We start from the raw sequence: 13,682 nt of genomic DNA, 5'->3' as shown, positions 1-13,682 counted from the left end.
CAGAGCAAGTCATTTGTCCAGCTCAGTTCAGGATAGAGAGACAAATAAAGAGATCTGTGGCTGGTAGGGAAAGGGTCTCACAATAGTACATCCAAACAGTGCTTTGGGGAAGCTGTGCACAAGACCAAGAAGAGGTCCCAGATTCTTGATGGAACATTGTCATGTACAAGGACAAGGAATTGGTACCATCTGGTACTTTTGTCAGCCACTACTCAGTTCAGAGTCACAGATCAAGGGTGGACTGAGTAACTTATTCCAATGTACCATATTCCATGCTTGGGAACAGTCTTAGGTTGTGAGCAAGTTTAGAAGCAATTGGTAGTGTTGTGGCTCATATCCCAGGAGCAGAGCAAGAGCTAAAACTCTTTGCACAGTCTGAAACTTGCAGAGAAACAATAAGGGCAGGGGTACCAGACCACTGAGGAGCCAAAAATTCTGTCACTCAAAACTTCCCAGCTAACTAATCATGGCTGAATCTAGTAGCAGTATACTCTTGCTCAGATCCCAATTCAGGTCAGGATCTCAGACCAAGCAGCAATAAAACTTTGCCCTGAAATCAGACCACCTGGGGAACACTGTAAGTTTGGAGGTCCTCAGCCTGATTCATTTCTTAGATTCTAGAATTACACATCACTTACTATCCCAAGAAAGTAACATGACCAGCCCAGACCTGCCCTCCAGGGGTGTTGGAAATCCTGCCTCTAATATCAGTTCTAAAGTCAAGAAGATAGCTAGAAGAATGAGCAAATAAACAAACGAACAAAAAATCACATCATTAAGAACTGTTATGGTGATGGGAACACACAAGACACAACCACAGAAAATAATAACTCCAAAATATTTTCAATCAAGAGCCTGATAGAAAAATACAGGTTGGGCATAAGTTTAAGTAGAATTCCAGCAGATATTAATGAAGCAATAGTTTATTGAAGTAAGAGTTTTTTTTTTTTTAATAAATGAATGAGAGCAACAGAGGAAAAAGACCTGAGAAAAGACACGAGAGTTGAAAGACTTGAAAAGGGAATTAATAGCTTGGTATAAGAAGCACAACTCTTGCCTAAGGAACAAACTCCCTAAAAATCAGAAAGAGTCAAATAGAGGCCAATGAAGCCAGGAGCCACAAGAAATATTAAAACTAAGTCAAAAGACTGAAGAAAAAAAAAACCCAGTAGGAAATTTAAGGTATCTCATGGAAAAAACACCTGATCTAGAAAATAGATCAAGGAGAAAAATATTTAGGAATCATTATACTTCTAAAAACTATAATTTTTTTAAAGCCTAGACAACAAATTTCAAGAAATTAAAAAAAAACAACAACTGCCCACAGCTCTTCGAACCAGAGGGTGAAGTGGAAATAAAAAGAATCTACTGGTAACCTCCTAAAAGAAGTCCCCAAATGAAAATTTTCTGAAATGTGTAATATTTATAGGTAAAATGAGTGGATTGAAGAACAGGGGATATGGAAGGTTTTGTAGCAGGGAATGGAGGAGTTGAAGGGAGAGAATACTATGGCTGCCGGTGAGGTAAAAGGAGAAAGATGCTCCCTACCAATAAGCAATTTTTGAAAAATGGGGTCTCTGAGAAATGAGCCACTTATGATAGCCTGAGGGGCTTCTCTATAGAATGATGTTGCAGATACCCCAGAGCAGGTAAGCACGGACCTTCCTGAGGGACAAGCCTCCCCCCGACCAAGGTTACCCAGCAGGGGTCCAATAAGGACAGTTTATAGTTGAATTGCTCTTCTGAGGTTCAACTCCCTCTTTGTCCCCAAAGTGTTAGTCCTCTTATCTGACTGTGGCATTCAAATAAAGATAAAATTTTAATAACAAGTTTGGATTGTGGAAGTATCAGGGAAGAGGGAAGAGGGATGTCCCTAGATGAGTTTTGAGTCTCTCTCAGCTGTTTCTCTCACAGGCTAGTGGAGGGTTTCTGTTATTCCTGTTTATGCTAATCTGTACTCGTTTTCTTAAGTTTAAAGTCTTAGCAGTAGACAACAAGAGGAAGAAAATTCTGACTTTCAGAGCTGGTGGGCCTGTCTCTTCAGGCTGATGCCCCTAAAGACTGACCTTTGTGAATTTTAAAACTCTTCCACCCTAATCAGACCATTCTTTAGAAGATCTGATTTAGCTATTTCCTGATCAATAACAATGGAGATACTTAGAATAACAGAATCAGTTCTTGGAAACTCTACATTCTCCACCCTACTCAGTTTAACAAGATTTTGAAGGTCTACATCAAACTCAAGATTTAATTATCTGAGGAGATGGCCTTCAACAGACATGTGCAAAAAAAAGGACAGACTTCTGGGCTGTCCTAAGTCAAGCTAAGTCCTCATTGGTACAGATGAGATGCAGAAAAGTGATGTAAAAACTTCCATATAAGGCACATCACTTCCTGCCTCTTTCTCTTTCCCTGGAGAGGCAACTCTGGCTGGCAGCGTGCTAGGCGTTCTGACATTTTGAGAATGGTAGACAGTAACTGTATTGTCTGGGTTTTGGCAGTGTGTTTTGTCCTTGACCTGATTCAGGTTCAGGCATCTCAGCTGAGCTCCTTATTGAGTTCAGGTTGATTCCTTCCTCCTTCACACTCCAAACCCATACTTTCTAGACTTCTAATCTTCCTGTCCAGTACCAGCTGGGGGGGGGGGGGAGATAGGGAGGGAGAATTCCTTCTCCCTTCTTCTTAATTTTCTCTGCTATATCAATTAAATCACCATAAAATTTGGCAGCTGACTTGGGTATTTTATTATTAGGGTTTTTCATTAGGATTTTACCTTGGCGATCTAAATTAATTATACATTCAGTCTCAGCCATAATTTCACCTGTTACACGTTACAGTCCAAACTACTTCCCTTAAGTCCTTTTGTCCGATGAACACGATACAGGGATCCAGGTAAGAGCACACAGTTGGAAAAGAAGGAATTAGGGCCACTTCTATCCAGAGACCAGGAGAGAGGCTACTACCAGTTCCAGGGCCAGGAAGGAAGTGTTAGTCATAAGACCAACTGCCCCTCCCAGTTGCCCCTTCCCCCACCAACTGTCATTCTTGTCAATATCTTCTCTCTAACATTCCACCTGCTGTTGGTTCCAACTCAGTGGCAGAAAGTCCAGAACTTGCTTTAGCTTTCCTTTCCACAATCGTCCCCCTTTTTTTTGTTGTGACCTTCCCAAGGTCACTTATTTTTATTATAGTTACCCATCTACTAAATCTAATTTCTAACTACTTCCCCCAAAATAATAAACTTCCCTCAATTACTCAATCACTATTCTATGTTAACTTTATATACTCTAAGGAATTCTATGCAGGAAGGTTTGGGTAAGGGTAGTTTTAGGGTTTTACAATAAATTCAGTACAATAAATGTTTGAACAAAACCATTACAAAGAAATTTGAATCTTACTGCTAATACTACCTATGCTTGCTAAGTTAAAGTAAAACAAACACTTTTCCTATTTTATATATCTATTATTATTTGCATTCTATTTTATCTATATATATTTCCATTGAACTAATTTCAGCGTCAGCTTTACAATAAACAATTAAAAGTTTACTATCTGCAAATGCAGCTTAAGTCTATTCCTAAGTATAACCAACTATCTATGCTATGCTTAACTTAAATTACTCCTAATCTATTACTTATTATAACTATTATCTAAGTCTCTAGTCTAATCTATAACCTAATCTTATGTACAACATATATACATGCTATGCTAAATATTTACAGACTCTATCACTATGTTACTAATCTAATTATAGTATATACATTATTTATAGATTATTTACATATAATACAATTATATACATTGTTCCCTATCCTGATGTTGGTCAAATAGAAATATCTCTTGATCTTTCTATTTGCCTAAGACCTTATGGAACTAACTATATACATATTTACATTTTGCATAAGTACAATTTCAGAGACTTGTTTATTTAAACAAGGTCTCCCAATATGTCACTTTGTGATTTTGTGTTTTGTGTCTAATAGTGCTGTGTTGAATTAATACTTATCAAGTTTCTTCAGATTTCCCCTTCTCATCTTGACTGATGGATCTCTTCTTTCTTCCAAGTTATGTAGTGATGCATGCTATTTCCCTAATATGTGAAATTAATTTTGTTTTATTTTTTCAACACAGTCTTACATATAAGTCTCATTTTCCATCTGTCCTTTTCTTATATAAACAAATTTACAAAGTTCAAAGTCTTAGCTGTCCATTTTTACTTTTCCTCTTTGTTTCTTCTCTCTAGCAGCTTTTCTTGATGCTTTTCCTCTGGGCTGGTTTAAAATCTTTTCCTCTGGGCTGGTTCAAAATCTTTTCCTCTGGGCTGGTTCAAAATCTTTTCCTCAGGGATGCTTTTCCTTTGGGTTGGAAAGTTATCTTCTCACTGTGGGATGCTTGACTACTGAGATCTTGTTGTCTCACACATTATGTGTCACTATTATTTCTTTGTGGTGTACTTTTTGATGTTAATCAGTTTTTGTTTTCATTTCTCAGCACTATCTTTTGTCTAATTATCTCCTATGTCTGTTACAGTGATGTTGAATTTTTCTGGTTTTACATGGGAACAGTGGAACCATGAGTCTTTCCCTGTGGTTTTTATAGGTGTTGGGGTGGTAAGCAATACTTCTTGTGGTCCAGTCCATTTTATGTCTGTAGCCAATTTTCTATTGAAATTTTTTAAGTATACTATATCTCCTGGTTTGATTTTGTACAAATCGTAATCCAGGAGTACTATTTGTTGTATCAAGCCCATTTCATGCAACTCTGTTATTCTTGTTTGTAAAGCTTGTATATATTTTGTTAATTAACAATCTTGTTTGTGAGAAGTTCTAAGCCAGAGAAAGGAAGGTGTAATAGGATCATTATGTTGTTTGCTTCTTCTTCTGTTTGTTTTCTATCAGGTATATAATTTTGTTCTACTTCTAATTCAGTGTCTTCTTCTTCAAACTCATACTTTTCATATGGTTCTTGATAATTCTTGACTCCCAATGCAGCCAGCATTTCTTCTAATGAGTTTGTGTATTCTATGTTCTGAAATAACTCTTCTGACAGGATCTTTTGTTCTTGATTTGAGTTGTTAATGTAATCATCTGTCTCCCACTCTTGTAAAGCTTTGTGATCTTGATTGTAAAATTAGATATATTCATAAGGTTCATGATCTTCCTCACTTTCTGAGTCAAATATCAAACAAATGTTAGAATTAAAATTCAGAGCTTCCAAATCAAAGGAGAATCCTAAAAGCAACCAGAAAGAAAGACTTCAAGGGCGCAGCTGGGTGACTCAGTGGATTGAGAGCCAAGTGTAGGGACGGGAGGTCCTAGGTTCAAATCTGGTCTCAGACACTTCCCAGTTGTGTGACCCTGGGCAAGTCACTTAACTCCCATTACCTAGCCCTTACTGCTCTTCTACCTTGGAACCAATAGGTAAGGGTTTAAAAAAAAAAGAAAAGAAAGACTTCAAGTACCAAGGAACCATAGTTAGGAATCAGTTCAGTAAATAGGAATTTATTCACTACCTTCTATATGTGCCAAGCATTGTGCTAAGTGCTGAGTATATTAATTTTAAAAAATAGTCCTTTCCCTTAATCACACATGATTTAGTAGCCATGGATATGAAGGAACATAATACAATATTCCAGAGGACAAAGGATATTGACCTACAGCCAAGAATAACTTAGCCCAACAAAATTGAATATAATACTTTAGGGGGAGAAATGAAATAGAGGATTTATAACTTCCTGATGAAAAGACCAGAGCTGTAAAGATACTTTGCAGTTAAAATATAGGAGTGAGGAAAAACATAAAAAAAGTAAACAGGAATAAATGAAAAGAGACTAAAGAATAAACTACTCATGTTCATATTTGGAAATGATCCTTATGTGGCCTATGAACCCTGTCATCATAAGGGTTCATAGAGTGGTTCTAATTAGACTGTCAAGCCTTGATGGTGTTCTTTCATGTCTTGATAATCTTTAGAAAAAAATGGGAAGATAATATAATGTAAGTCAGGGGGGGAGTAAAAGAAAGATTAGACAAAATAATCTCATTTATTCAGGGTTCCCAAATATACATTTATACAAATGAGGATGGAATGAGAGAAGTAATTGGTACTCTTCTAAATTAGTAAAAAGGAAGGAAGAACACATATACACAGAATCGTGTACACATATTTAGCTCAATAAGAAAATAGAGAAAGGGGAAATTAGAAGAAGGAGAAATTTAAAGTAGGGATTATTTGTAAGTAAAACATTCTCAAAGAATGTTTCTAGTCCTTTTTGTGGTGTCAATGCATGGAAATTTGAGGGGAGTGTCCTTTAACTGGGGAATAGTTGAACAAATTTTGGAATGTGATAAAATTTTATTGTTTCTAAAGAAATGATGAAAGTATAGCTTTAAATAAGCCTGGGAAGACAGATTGAAGTGAACAGGAAAAGGAGAATAATTTCTACAAAGACGATAGTATGGAAAAATACAAAAACTTTGAATTAGGAACTCTGATAAGTGTAATTGCCAACAAGGATTCCGGACAGGTAATGCTAAAACAAGCTATCACCTCCTCATAGAAAGGTTAAGGATTATATACTGAATGAGATACAAAGTACAGAATAAGACTTTTTAAAAAAATGGCCAGTGTGGAAGTTTGTTTTGCTAGACTATACATTATTTGGAACAGTGACTTTTTCTTTTGTTCTGGCTGGGGAAAGGAACCTTCCCTAAGGTAAGAGAAAGTTCTTAAACAAAGATTAGAGGTAATCAGAAAAAGAGAAAATCGTTTTGATTACATACAATCAAAAGACTATTATGTGAATATGTTTTTCAACTAGGATTAGAAGGCAAGCTTTAAATGGGGAAATAAATCTTGTCATCAAGATCATTTCTGATAATGTTCTAAAGCATATAGGTCCAGTAATCATGCGAATTATGTTACTAATAGCAGGAAAGATTTCTCAATCATTAATGGCAAGAAATATGTAAATTAAAACAACTAAGGTTTTGCCTTACACCTATCAAATTGACAAAAATGACAGAAGGATTTTTAGTGTTGAGGATTCTTTAGCCACTTAACTCTTTTTGCCTAGCCCCTACCACTCTTCTGATTTGGAAATAATGTTGATATATTGATTCTAAAATGAAGGGTAAGGGTTTTCTTTTTCTTTTCTTTTTTTTTTTTTAAGAAAGAAAGGTATAATGGTGGATACAGTTCTGCTCTTGTCAGATGACATGTAGAGTATGATATTGAGTTCTGGGCACCACATTTTATGAAGAACATTGCCAACCTAGCAAAGATGATGAGTGCTCTGGAGACTGTGATGCATGAGTCATTAGAAGAAACTGGAGAGATTTCACTTGGAGAAAATACAATTTTCATGGGATATAATAACTTTCAAGGATTTAAAGAGTCCTCTAGCAGAAAAGGGAGACTTGTTACTTTTGGCCCAATGGAAATTACAGGGTTATGACCAAGCAAGAGGTGGAGGGGGTTCACAATAAGTAAAATGGAAAATTTTATATGAAATTAAGAAGTTTGTATTCAGATAAAACCATGCAGGTAAAAATTAGAAGAAAAGCAGAAAACAGGAAATCTTAGCAGCAAGTTTCACTAATAAAAGGTTTTATTTCTAAACTATAGGGAACTGAGTCAAATTTATGAGAATTTAAAGTTATTCCCCAATTATTCAAAGAATATGAGGCAGTAGGTCAAAGGATATGAATAGGCAGTTTTCTGAGCAAATATTCCAAACTATCAATACCCATATATATAATCTAAATTAGAAATAACTGGAGAAATGCAATTTTGAGGTTAGGATGACAAAATTGGAAAATGACAACTGATGGAGGGAATGGGGGAAAACATGTACACTAACTAATACACTGTTGGTGGAACTTTGAACTAGTCCAACCATTCTGGAAAGCAATTTGGAGCTATGCCCCAAAAGCTGTTAAATGTTAAATGTTAACCTTTTTTTTTTTACTGTTAACCTTTTGACTTAGCAATACAGCTGCTGGGTCTATATCCCAGAGATATCAGAGAAAAAGGGAAAGGACCTATATGTTAAAAAATATTTATTACAGCTCTTTTGTGGTAGCAAAGAATTAGAAATGGAGGCCCATTGATTGGGGAATGATCAAATAAGTTATGGTATGTGAATGTGATGGGATATCATTGTGCTATAAGAAGTGAAGGGAATCGTTTCAGGAAAAAACCTAGGAATATCCGTATGGACTAATCCAAAGTGAAATGGACAGGACTAAGAAAACAATTCATACAATTACAATAGTATCGAAAAGACAATCCACTTAAAAAACTTGGTAACTAATCAATACAGTGACCAACCACAATTCCAAAAGATTCATAATGAAATATGCTATTCACTTCCTAATAGAGAACTGATTAACTTAGTGCATTTTGAAGCATATTTTCTTGTCTTTTTCTTGGGGGGGTGGCATGATTAATGCTAAAATTTGTTTTGCATGACTATATATTTATAATGGATCTTAGTTTTCTTGCCTTCTAAATGAGTGGGAAGTGGAAAATTTGGACCTGGAAATAAAATTGAATTTTAAAACTAAATAGGAATAATCATATTTGGACTACTAACAGGGTTATTGTGAAGATTGAAGATAATACAAAACTTAAAGCAGTCTATCAATTTAAGTTTTTTGAGTACATGATCAAATATTGGATCAATATTGAATGAATAAAAAAGTCATTTATTAAATACTTGCTTTGTGCCAGACAAATAGTGTGGTGAGCACTGGAGATATAAATGTAAAAGCAAAACTATTGAGTTTACATTCAAACAGGGGAAGCATCACATTTGTGTATATAGGGAAATAGTATCTAGGAAAGAATGTTTTGGACGGGGAAGTTACAATGATGAGTAGAGTCCTGTGGAGTCCTGTGGCATATGATTTGGTCTTTCTAGGAATGGTAATATTGATTTGATTACTGTTCCCAAAGCTTGTGGTGGAAAGTGCTGGGGAAGGGGCCTGGAAACCACTATTGTGATGGATTGGTATTGACTAGTTATAGAGAACTCTGACCAGTCCAGATTTTGGTTCAAAGAATGGGAACTGGAGCACCCGGTTGTGGGTATAAGGTAGCATGGCATGAAGATAGTTTCTGAATACCTCCTTCTTGCAAAACACTAAGTGTCTGTGTGTCTTAAGTGCCATTTGAGGTTTAAGACCAAGTATGGATGTGGTTGTGTGAACTTGGGTACATTGAACATATTTTGGTGTTCTAATTCACATATTCTGCCAAATAGAAAAACTTCATTGTCAGAGTTTGAAATAAACTTGTTTTATTTGAATGGTGCTTATCTCTCAGGAGAAACTCCAAGTTCAATGATGATTCTTACAATCTGTTTAGGTATAGAGGGTTTGGAACTACACAGAGACTTCTACGCCAGAACTGTACCCTCTAGCTTCCACTACCTTCCTGAACTAGAATAGCCTAAGAGACGTTATAATTGGTCCAAAACATCTGTTCTCTTTGCTCTCTTTTTAGACCAGTCCAGAGAAGGCGTGTATGGCACTGAACATACCCAGTCTGAAGAAGATGGGGAATGGCAGCACTCTACTTCAACTACCTCATCTCAGAGCAAAAGGGCAGAGCGCCTTGGTCAGAACCAGCGCAAGAACCTGACCTCTGAGGACACCAAAAAAAAGAGGGCTCAGAAACCTTACCACATGAGGAGAAACATAAGGTGAGTAATATAAGATATTAGGGAGCATTATACAATAAACACCTGTTCTTCCTTCACCCAGACTTCCCTATCCCCAGCACAAGTAGGAAATTCATTTCTATGACTGATGATGCTGGTAATATTAATATTGAGTTTATTAGCAGGGCAAATATTTCCCAAACTGCTGAAAAAGAAGATTCTGGACAGTATTTTCAATCTGGATCCTAGTTGATAGTTCAAGTGATTCCCAGGACATGTGTTCAATCCTTGGGTCTTGATGGCCAACAGATTCCAATGTGATAAGAATTGATCTTAATCATTGCTGGGAAATGTGGATAAATGTGGCTATATCCCTACTATCAGAAACCCAGATACCTAGATCTTTATCAGTCCCTGTACTTTGAACTGTGTATGGGTGTATGGGGTGCTCAGGGAGGGGTAGTATCTCTGCTTTGGAGGGCTTGTCGTGCCCTCCTAGGGCAGCTCTCCAGCCTCTTACCCCCACCTGACACCCAGCTCTCACTTGTGGCTCCCAGTAGCTGCTAGCATGCAGCAGAGGCCACACCCCGGGCAACGGCTTCGACAGGCCGGCTAAACCTTGTGAGGGTAGCCATTAGATCGTCGACCCCTGGTGAACCAGGGCTTTGCTCACCCAGCATGTGAAGACTGCTTCGGCCGAACACACTGAAGAAACCAATAAGAAGGTTCAGTGGCTGAGATGGCAACGCAGCAAAGCACTGTGGAGTGCTCAGGGCATGTTGGAGCACAAAAGACAACACGGCCATCCAATGCAACTGAGGAAGTCTCCAGGTGTAATGACTTTTCGTGCCACTGGACCCAGGCTTCCAACGCCGAGAGTGGGACTGTCTCTGCATCGACTTTTCCACTTATATCTTCATGCACAAGTATCTTTGTGCACAAAAACGCACAAAGACAGTCGTCATCCTCGGTTACTGAGAGACTACTACTACTACTACTACTACTACTACTACTACTACTACTACTACTACTACGAACCCTTTACAGTTGAGCAAGGCATACCAGAATTTAGACTGTGTTTACCTGGATTTTAGAACAGGATTATTAACCTCCATACATTGATTGGGGCTTTAAGAACAGATGGCAAGACTTTTTATTTTTTTGCACTGAGCCTCAAAAAAAAAAAATTCTAGAACTCTAAGAGGGCCATTCTGTTAGACCTCCAAAGTGATCAAAATGATAGCCTTGACCATTATGAAGTATGTTGTCTTTCTTGTCTGATGAGGCTTGAGGTTTGGGCTTCTCTAGTGACTATGAAATAAAACAACAAGTACAGCGAGCTAAGGGTTTCCCTAAGATTACTAAGTTTTATTTCTTGACCTCCTAATTACAGGTTAAGTGGGAAAAATACATGCTTTCTTTAAACTAAAATGAATGCAATTAATCTCTTCTTTTCCTTGCTTTTCACTTACCTGGTCATTTCCTACTTTGGATTTTGCCATAAAGTCATTTTAGTTGGATTCCACCAGTATAACCGAAATGATTTCCTTTCTTTATCTGAATGCTTAGAAAGCTGCTACGAGAGGATCAATTGGAGGCAGTCACCAAAGCAGCTCAACAAGAAGAGTTGGAAAGAAGAAAACGGCTGGAACAGCAGAGGAAGGACTATCCTGCCCCTATCCCTACTGTACCACTAGAGTACCTCCCAGGTAAAAAGATATGGCATGGTGGTAAGTATGTCTAAACCAAGGGTTCTTTACCTTTTTGTGTCATGGAAGTCTTTGGCAAACTAGTGAAGCTGATGTTCTCCTTCTTAGAATCCTGTTTTTAAATGCTAAAAATAAGATATATAGGATTATGTAGGAAACCAGTTATAGTGAAATACATTTATGAAAGCATTCTTTAAAAAGTTTATTTAGGGGGTGTCCATCAATTGGGGAATGACTGAACAAGTTGTGGTATATGGCTGTAACGGAATACTATTGTGCCATAAGGAAGGATGAATTCAGAATAATCTGGAAAAAATTATATGAAGTGATGCAAAGTGAAGTGAGCAGAACCAAAAGAACAGTACATATAGTAACAGAAATATTGTATGAAGGATTAAACTATTATCAGCAAAACAGAGTTTCAAGATAACCCCATGGAACTCATGATGAAAAATGTTATCCACAGCCAAAGAAGGAAGTTGGAGTCTGATTACAGATCAAAGCACACCATCTTTCATTTTATTTCCTTCATGAGTTTTTTATTGCATGTGTGATATGTGTCTTCAGTCACAGAGTGAAGACTATGAAAATATGTACTGCATGAAAGCATTGATATAACCTTTATCAGACTATTTTACTGCCTTGGGAAGGGATGGAGAAAATGTGAATCACAAAATGTCAGAAAATAATTGCCAAAAATTTTTCCTACCTGTAATTGTAAAAAATGTTAAAAAAACAAAACAAGCTAAGTTTATGGATCCAGGTTAGGAGCCCCTGGTCTAAACTCAAAATCTAAGGCGCCAATTTGATGGTAGAGATCTGAGATAAGCTTATATTCTTAGAGGGAGATTATATGTGGTCACAGGTGCTGTTGTCCACCTGAGTTCTTTACTAAAAAGGCAGAGGGACTTGGGCAGTGCTGCTCCCCTCCCCCTCTCCACCACCCTAATGACATTTTTTCACATCACCCACCCCTCTGCCCAATAGCCCAATGGGAGAGCTTCCTCCCTCCCCTGTCTGGGGTAAGGGACCAGGCCAGTAGATGAAGTGGGGCAGGTGGGGCGTGACATTCATTATCTGGGGTGGGAGCAGGCATTCCATCTCTAAAAGGTACGCCATCACTGTTGTAGGATAAACATAAGGATAGACAGATCATTTACTTACTTATAAACCCTTCCCTTCTATCTTAGAATCGTTTGACAGTAGAACATTAAGAGCTAGGGAGTGGGGGTTAAGTGACTTGCCTAGGATCACACCACTTAAAAAGTATCTGAGGCCAGGTTTTAACCCAGATCCTCCTGACTCCTGGCCTGTTACTCTGTCCACTGTGCTGCCTCTAGACAAACCATTTATTAAATACTTACTATGTGCCAGGCACTGTGCTTGCTCAAAATAGTGGGGATACAGATATAAGTGAACAAATCAATTCCTACTCTCAAGGCATTTATATTTTATTGAGGGAAGATGACAACCCTTAAAAGAGTGTTGGAAGGAGAAGGCGAGGAAGAGGTCTAAGTCAAAGAAGAGGGGATTATGTAGTTTATAGTAATCTAGAGAATAAGATTCAGATATAAAAGAGACTTCAAAGCACTTCATGATGAATCAATTTTTAAAAAAAATTATTTGAAATTGTAACCTTTAGAATTTTAGCTAGGAAGACAATTTGAAATATATCTTCCCAGTTGAGGTTTTCCTTAATTTTCCCTCTACTTTTGGGTCCTAAGACCTGATTTCTCCCATGGGAATATTATTACCAGTTCTCCTGGGGAGCTGAATATCAACAATCATGAACCTATTCAGAGATAGAGATTAAAAATAGAATGAAAATATCTGACCAAGTTATTGCTATTAGGTGATGATAACTTCCTGACATGATAGGAATGAAACTATAGTAGAAGGGAACAAAAACAAGGTCATTGTGTCTCAGGGAAATATTTTTTAATTGACCTGTGTCTATGACAATCCTCCCCAACTACTGATCTGTTTTTTCCACAGAAGAAATTGTTTTACGAGCAGGCGATGCTTCCCAGCTCCCCCCTCAGGTTTTAGCCCAAGAAGTTATTTGTTTGGATAGCACCAGCAGTGGGAGTGAGGAGGAAACAAAGGGAATACTGCATGGCATTAAAGATGGTAAGAAGCGTTTTGTTCTTAGTCTTGTATTACTGTGCGTCCTTAGCAGCATCTATAAATAAAAAAGCTTCCTATCTCCCTCTCCTACAATTTGGGGCTTACTATATAATAAATATATATATGTATATATATATTTTTTTCATTACTTCCACTTGAAGTTCGAAAAGGGAAATGCTTAA

At 37.3% G+C, this 13,682-nt stretch overlaps 1 protein-coding gene across 8 annotated transcripts in view; it reads left to right on the top strand.

Annotated features, from left to right (window-relative positions):
• The window catches only part of RAD54L2 (RAD54 like 2), a 202,898-nt gene that overhangs the window by 149,249 nt on the left and 39,967 nt on the right, over window positions 1–13,682 (top strand). For 6 of the 8 annotated variants that reach the window (XM_016424608.2, XM_056804998.1, XM_016424612.2 and 3 more), the window contains 3 exons: window positions 9,508–9,706; window positions 11,234–11,394; window positions 13,369–13,503. In XM_016424608.2, the coding sequence (XP_016280094.2) occupies window positions 9,508–9,706; window positions 11,234–11,394; window positions 13,369–13,503 (495 nt within the window). The remainder of the gene's footprint in view (window positions 1–9,507; window positions 9,707–11,233; window positions 11,395–13,368; window positions 13,504–13,682) is intronic. The other 2 variants (XM_007500532.3, XM_007500535.3) reach the window with 1 other exon arrangement.

Source organism: Monodelphis domestica, chromosome 7, assembly GCF_027887165.1.
Source record: "Monodelphis domestica isolate mMonDom1 chromosome 7, mMonDom1.pri, whole genome shotgun sequence".
Lineage (NCBI taxonomy): Eukaryota > Metazoa > Chordata > Mammalia > Didelphimorphia > Didelphidae > Monodelphis > Monodelphis domestica.
This window is presented reverse-complemented; position numbering and strand designations above follow the sequence as displayed.